The 8,009-nt window shown below is 48.3% G+C and overlaps 1 protein-coding gene across 1 annotated transcript; it reads right to left on the reverse strand.

Moving 5' to 3' along the window:
* Positions 1-352: 352 nt before the first annotated feature.
* On the reverse strand, positions 353-1,591 carry LOC116130501. Its single transcript, XM_031416236.1, has one exon. The coding sequence runs from the start codon at positions 1,589-1,591 to the stop codon at positions 353-355; it is 1,239 nt and encodes a 412-aa protein (XP_031272096.1).
* Between the last annotated feature and the right edge of the window lie 6,418 nt (positions 1,592-8,009).

An 8,009-nucleotide genomic window follows, 5' to 3' on the forward strand; every position in this document is an offset into this window, starting at 1 on the left:
CTTCTTCCAGCCCCATCGCTTTTACTGCTTCGAGGAACAGGATATTTGCTGACGAACCCCCATCTACGAATACCCTTTTCACTAGGATGTTGGCTATTTGCAGGGAGAGGACTAAAGCATCGTGGTGAGGGGCAACCAGGGTGATCGGCTCGTCATCCTCGAACTGGATCACTTGATGGGAGTATGACCTCGAGACCGGATGAACAGACTGGATTTCATGGTGGTTGGTTCTAGCATACCGCTTGGCTGACGAGTAACTTACCCCACTGATTTCTGATCCCCCGAAGATGAGCGAGCAGAAACCCTTAGGTGTCGGTTCTCGCGGAGGGGGCGATAGTTGTTTGGGGCCCTTCTAGCCAATGGTGTTCTTCCCCTTGTCAGTGAGTAGGTCCCGGAGATGTCCCCTCTTCAGAAGCGCGGCGACCTCGAGCCGCAAAGCGATACAGTCCGCGGTGTTGTGCCCTTGATCATTGTGGAATTCGCACCACTTGGTTGCGTCTCTCCTTGCTTCGGGATTGAGTTTGCCAGGCCATTTGACGGTGGATCCCATTCCTTTCATTATCGCTACAACCTGGGTTGGTTCGACATTGAGTTTGTACTCTGGTATTTTGTGCTGGTTCGATCCGAAATGTCTGTCATCATTCCTCAAGGGTTGGTGGTCATATGGTCTTCTGGTTCTGCCCATATTGCGCGCTGGAGGTTGGTAGCGGTGTTCTACCGGTCTAGGCTCTAGCTTCCTGTCGCTCAGCCTTGGTTCGTGTCTGGAATGGGCAGCTCGGTTCATCTCATCTTCCTCCCACCTTATCTGGATAACGGCTCGGGCCAGAGCGTCTTCCATTGTGGTGCAGCCCAGCTTTGTAAGCTCTTTGTATAGTTCTCTATCTGGTAGGAGGCCTTTTTTGAAAGCGTCCACAGCAGTCTCGGGGTTACATGAGGGAATAGTGATCTTCTCTTTGTTGAATCTGCTAACATACTCTCTTAATGGTTCCCCCCTTCGTTGGTATACTCGGTACAAGTCGGCCGACAACTTCTCTAGCTTCTTGCTGCTGGCGAACTGTTCCACAAAGGTGTCAGTAAGTTGGGCGAATGAATCGATGGACCCGTTCGGGAGGTTCGTGTACCATTGGAGCGCCGGGCCGGTCAATCTAGAACCGAAACTTTTGCACATACAGGCTTCTCTGAGCAGTCGGGGTATGGCTACGGTGAACATCCACTGCTTGTATAGGGCTATGTGGTCATCCGGGTCAGTGGTAACGTCGTATGGTTTCATGTTGGGGATAGTGAATTTCTGGGGCATGTCAGCCAGGGCGATCTCATCCGCAAAGGGTGAATCAGCGTAACAATTCGGTCTGCTCTTCTTGGTTGGGACTGGTATCCCCAGGATACGCCTCATTACTGCCTCAACGTCGGCCAGTCTTTTGGCCAGTAACTGTTCCACAGGGGAAGGGGATACTATCGGGTCATCCCTTCTTACTGGGTCTGGTACGTTCCGTGGGGTCATCCCTCGGGGGGTAGTCTGATAAATCAGTCCGTCATGCGCTCCTTGGTAGCATGTGTCTCCGTTCATCCCTTCTGGTTGGACGACTCCCATTGTGACTGTTCTATTGTTCTTCCCCACATGAATGGTAAGGGGAGTTATGTGGTAGTCGTTCGGTCATTCGGGATGGATGGGCTCAGGCGTTGGAGTTGGTTTGGTTTGGCCGTTCAACCCGCGAGGGTGAGCCAGGCCGTATGGGGTTTGTGTTTGGGTTGACTGGAGGTGAAGTGGTATGGTGGGGATGGGTTGATCCTTCGGGTTCTCTATTGCTGGATCGTTTTGGTCATGAGGTTGGGATGGATCGACTGGACCGCGCCTGTTGTATCTTTATCTCCGTTAGTCAAAACGGAGTAGTCGAGCGCCAGTACGTTAAACTGACGTGGCCCTTTACCGGAATCTGAGGGTCGATGTTCAGGTGTGGAGAGGGGTTGCATGGATGGGATAGTGGTGTGGAACCGATTGGGGGGTGCTTGGTCGGGCAGAAACTCGAGTTCATAAAATCGGCTTACTTTCTCTTTGAGCGACTGGTTCTCGACCCTGATGGATGTGTTTTCGGCTTCCAGTGCGGCTACTTTGTCTAAGTTTTGTTGCATGAGAGCGGTCAGAGCCTCCAGTCTGGCCTCGAGGCCTGAGTTAACGTCGTCTGGATTATCAGCCATAGATTATTCCTCCACGTGGTTGGGTTCGTCACGCCAAACGATTGCTAGAGGCCCCACAGTGGACGCCAAACTGTAGACGTAAAAATCTACCTGTACAGAAAGGAGGGTCTGATCCCTTGAGGTTGAGGCCACTAGCGATCTGCGGTACCTGCACACGTAGAGAAACACACGTGTGAAGCGAACGGGAAACACCAAGGTGGTGTTTGCCGTAGGCACTCCGACGCTCAAGTCAGCAAGGCTGAAAGGCTTAATATAGTGAGGGCTAAGGAATAAGAGATTACCGGAAGTCTAGTTGGGGACTGTGACTACGGCGAATCAGTGAAACTCTCGAGTAAAGAGTCTCGGGTGTGAAGGTGTAATGTCGATGATCCTTTGTGAGAGGGCAGGCCTCTGCTTATATAGTGGTCGTCTGGTCTCCCAATCCTGGTGGGAATAGGAGTCCTCATCTGACTCTGATGTAAACCCTAGAAGAAATAGGGTCGTGGTGAGTCGTCTTCCCCTGTCCGAATAGGAAGATAACTCCGTTTAAGAGAATTCGCTAAGTAGGAAAGCGATCAGGAATAGGAAGACGTCTTTGAATAGGAGGTTGACTGGGAGTAGGAAAGTACTATGACAGGGCTGTGGGCTCTGGATTCGTCCGTGGACCTAGGAAATGGGCTAGGTTTGAGAGGCTTGTGCCCGCTTGATTTGGGCCGGTTTTATACCTCATGTTAAAATAGAACTAACATGGCTTGGGCCTTTGCAAGACTGGGCCTGGTCCACCTTCGCTAATGGTCCTATTTCCCTATTTGGGCCAAGGACGATTTTTGGCCCTAACAGGATGTTTATTGGTTCTCGCTAGTTGCTTCACTTACGCTTCCTGGTTGATCATTCAGGTCTTTAATTTTAAATTTGGTTAACCACATATATAAGCCTCAAGGTGTTAAGAATTTATTGATTTATTTATTTTACCTTTCAATATTTACAAGCTAAAATGAGTGAGCAATACCCTTGTCAGTACTCAACCACAGCTCTGGTGTCTCTAACGGCAGCAATAGAGTCGGTTGTGTTTGCCCTTTTCAGGGAAACAGATTGGAATCAGTGGAAGTTGGGCTTCAATATTAGGCTTCTTACTGTTGCTTATACTGTATGTTCTCTTATTTTCAAAATAGCTGACAAAAATATCGTCTTCTTCTACTAATAGTTTGATTATGTAATGTTTTTAATGCTTTTGTTGCAGGGAATTGTTTCTTCTGGTTTGTTGATGACCTTGATATTCTGGTGTGTGCGTATGAAGGGGACTTTATTTGTATCTTCCTTCAACCCTCTTATGCTTGTGGTAGTAGCCTTCCTTGGTTTGTTAATACAGAACGAGACCCTTCACTTGGGCAGGTATTTGTCAATTTACCTCTCTAAGAAAGAAGCTTAATATATCTCTTGAATAGAATAATCAACCTCTTTGAACATTATAGATAAATTAGTGCATAAAGTGGCATCTTTATTCCTAAAAGGGATTTCATTTTCTCCTATGTGAGATCGCTTAATATTTAACTCATTTATTATTTTAAAAAATTATGATATTTTTATAAGGATTTGGTTAATAATATTTAGGGGATTTTATAATTATGAAAGGGTTTTAATACTTTCTAAAGGAAACGGATGAGTTTAGTACTAAGTGATCTCATATGAGAGAAAATGAAATGAACCCATACCTAGAAAGACCTTTTAAAGGTAGCTCATGCACCTTCATGACAGTTCTATTGATGCCAATTTTCTCAAAAATAAATAAATAGATGATAATAATAATAATAATAATAATAATAATAATTTGATATGAGAAGAATTTATATGCTAGCAATAATAATGTGAAGCATTTCCCTGAAGATAAATAATATCTTTTTGTCATATGGAAGAGATATCTTTGGGGTAACTTGAAGAATTTGATTTTCTTTATTTTTTCCAGGAAAAATATGTAAGATTTAAGAGTAATTAATTCACAAATTATTTCAGTATATTAGGTTCAACCATGATCGTCTGTGGGCTTTATGCGGTGCTGTGGGCTAAAGGTAAGGAGATGAAGAAGATTACTCGGTGCCGACTAAAAGCTCTGCAAAATCTCAAACAATTGATATAACTCGGTGTCATCTAAAAGATCTGGAGATTCTCAGTCAAATCAACAGTAATGACCCTGCGGTGACCACCCGCTGCGCCAGACTGCGCCCTCCACGTGGTTGCGCATCGCCTTCGTGAAGTTCGGCTAGAACACTGTGGGCTTCTTCGGGCCTATGCATTTCAGATAAGGGCCGAGAATGACTTTCTGAGGAGTTGGCCTTCATGTATGGTGAATCTGGCGGCTCTTGCTTTCAGTCGGCGGGCTTCGTTCTGTAGTCGGGAGCTCATCGTTTTTCAGGTATCTTATTATTGGGGCCATCCAGCAGTCGGTTTGTTCAATGCCCATGGCCTCATTGGGGACTTGTTCGGTGGTGGTGCCTTCCAGTTGGTGGCCACTGCATGAATAAAGGGGGAGATGACTGGGAGGAACATGGGATGCTGATCCAAGGTTGGCGAGGGCGTCCGCATGGTAGTTCTCGGCTCTCGGGATCTGTACTATCGAAAACTCTTCGAATTCGGTCTGCGCTCTTTGACCATTGCTCAGATACGATGTCATCTTTGAATCTCGTGTGCTTGATACGTACTGTAATGATTAACTAGAGTTGGGAGTCCGACTTCAATTCTAGTCTATTGGCTCCTATTTCTCTGGCTAAGGAAAGTCCTGGTAGGAGGGCTTCATATTCTGCCTCGTTATTTGTGCACTTGAAACCACACCGGATTGCTCGCTGGATGATGTCACCCTCTGGTGCGATAGTACTATTCTGAGTCGCTTCCATGACATTACTCGATCCATCCACTAGGAGAGTCCACTTTGAGGGTGGTGCGCCATTCTACATAGTAATTCTCTTCGGCTGGGTGGTGGGGTGCTTGGCGTGAAGTCGGCAATGAAGTCTGCTAGTGCCTAGGACTTGACGGCGGTACGAGATTGGTAGGCTATATCGAAATCACTAAGTTCCACCGTCCATTGCATGAGTCGGCCTGATAGTTCTGGTTTGTGCAATATCTTCTTGAGTGGGAATGAGGTGATTACAACATGGGGTGGCATTGGAAGTACGGCCTGAGTTCTGGAAGCATGGACGAGGGCGAGGGCCAGTTTCTCCAGTTGACTGTACCGCGTTTCTGCGTCGAGGAGTGACTTGCTCACATAGTAGACTGGTAATTGCTTGATGATATCTTCTCAAACTAGTACCGCCGAGATGGCTGTCTCTGAGACCGTAGGTAGGAGTAAAGCTTTCCCGTCCACAGGTTTGAGAAGAAGTGGTGGTGTGGTCAGTATACTCTTCAGCTGTTGTAAGGCCTCTTCGTAGGAAAGGTTCCAGTCGAAACTCTTGGACTTCTTGAGGGCGTGGAAAATAGGTGACATTTTCGGCTGATCTGGAGATGAAACGGCTCAGGGCGGCCACTGTCCGGCAAGGCGCTGGACGTCTTTGATGCAAGTCGGGGATGGTATGTTGAGGACCGCTCTGATCTGGTCAGGGTTTGCATCTATCCTGCTGAGTAACCAGGTAGCCCAAGAATTTACCTGATGAGACGCCGAATGAGCACTTGTCTGGGTTCAGCTTCATGTGTACTTCCGCAGAAGGCGAATGCCTGGCTAAGGTGTCAAGGTGTTGTCGGCAATCAGGGACTTGACGAGCATGTCATCGATGTATCTTCCTGGTCTTCCCTAGGTGGTCAGAGAACATTTTGTTGACCAGACGTTTGTAGGTGGGCCCCGGCATTCTTCAGTCCAAATGGCATCACTTTGTAGCGTAGGTTCCCCTCTCGGTGATAAAGGCTGTCATCTCCTGGTCGTCCGGATGATCAAAATCTGGTGTATCCGGAGAAAGATCCATAAAACTGAGGAGTTCGTGCCCCGCGGTCGCATCTACCATCGTGCGATGTGGTGGGGAGTGGGAAAGAATCCTTGGGGCAGGCTTTGTTCAGGTCAGTGAAGTCGATGCAGACTCTCCACTTGCGTTCTTTTTCTTTACGACTACAACGTCGCCAACCATTCGGGGTAGTGGACTCTCTGATCATGCCGTTGCTTAAGAGCTTTTCAACTTCTTCATTGACAATCCGGTTTCGCTCAGGTGCGAATTTCTCCTCTTCTGTTTTACTGGTGGGTGATCAGGATCTGCCTTAAGCGGTGGACATTGCGTCTGGATTGATTCCAGTCATGTCGGCGTGGGACCAGGCGAAGCAGTCTTCGTTCCGTTTGAGAAATTCTATCAGCTTCTCTCTCGTCTTGGGTTCGAGGCGGGAGCCTATTTGTGTCTTTCTCTCTGGGTCATCCGGATGTATCTGCACTTCATCCAACTCCTCAATAGTCGGTTGGTCGGGCTCGGTTCGGGGGTCGGATGAGACTGTAATTGCTATGGGAGTTTCCCTTGCCTTTGAAGGCGTTCTTGTAGCAATCCCTAGAAGCTTTAGGGTCACCCTTGATCCCGCACTCCCCACTTGGTTGGGAACCTGATCGTCTGATGGAAGGTAGATGGCACTGCCCGCATGTCATGGATCCAGGGACGGCCCAAAATGACGTTGTAGGGGGATGGGCAGTCGATACCAGGAAGAAGTCTGTTTGTTCACTCGCCAGCATAGATAGGAAGGGTGATCTCCTCGATTGTGTATTTTTGTTCCGAGCTGAATCCAACAGCCTGTCGGTCGTCGTTGATATTTGCTTCTTCAGCCCCATCGCTTTTACTGCTTGAGGAACAGGATATTGCTGACGAACCCCATCTACGAATACCCTTTTCACTAGGATGTTGGCTATTTGCAGGGAGAGGACTAAAGCATCGTGGTGAGGGGAACCAGGGTGATCGGCTGTCATCCTCGAACGGATCACTTGATGGAGTATGACTCGAGACCGGATGAACAGACTGGATTTCATGGTGGTTGGTTCTAGCATACGCTGGCTGACGAGTAACTTACCCCACTGATTTCTGATCCCGAAGATGAGCGAGCAGAAACCCTTAGGTGTCGGTTCTCGCGGAGGGGCGGAGGTGTTGGGGCCCTTCTAGCCAATGGTGTTCTTCCCCTTGTCAGTGAGTAGGTCCGGAGATGTCCCCTCTCAGAAGCGCGGCGACCTCGGCCGCAAAGCGATACAGTCGCGGTGTTGTGCCCTTGATCCTTGTGGAATTCGCACCACTGGTTGCGTCTCTCTGCTCGGGATGAGTTTGCCAGGCCATTGACGGGGATCCCATTCCTTTCATTATCGTACAACCTGGGTTGGTTCGACATTGAGTTTGTACTCTGGTATTTTGTGCTGGTTCGATCCGAAATGTCTGTCATCATTCCTCAAGGGTTGGTGGTCATATGGTCTTCTGGTTCTGCCCATATTGCGGCTGGAGGTTGGTAGCGGTGTTCTACCGGTCTAGGCTCTAGCTTCCTGTCGTCAGCCTTGGTTTGTGTCTGGAATGGGCAGCTCGGTTCATCTCATCTTCCTCCCACCTTATCTGGATAACGGCTCGGGCCGAGCGTCTTCCATTGTGGTGCAGCCAGCTTTGAAGCTCTTTGTATAGTTCTCCATCTGGGAGGAGCCTTTTCTGAAAGCGTCCACAGCAGTTCGGGGTTCATGAGGGAATAGTGATCTTCTCTTGTTGAAACTGCTAACATACTCCTTAATGGTTCCCTTCGTTGGTATACTCGGTACAAGTCGGCCGACAACTTCTCTAGCTTCTGCTGCTGGCGAACTGTTCCACAAAGGTGTCAGTAAGTTGGGCGAATGAATCGATGGACCCGTT

The sequence above is a fragment of the Pistacia vera genome, unplaced genomic scaffold (assembly GCF_008641045.1).
Source record: "Pistacia vera cultivar Batoury unplaced genomic scaffold, PisVer_v2 Contig222, whole genome shotgun sequence".
NCBI classification, from domain to species: Eukaryota; Viridiplantae; Streptophyta; class Magnoliopsida; order Sapindales; family Anacardiaceae; genus Pistacia; species Pistacia vera.

Coding starts and splice junctions, on each gene's coding strand:
- LOC116130501 (XM_031416236.1), bottom strand. CDS start 1,591: ATGGGAGTCGTCCAACCAGAAGGGATGAACGGAGACACATGCTACCAA.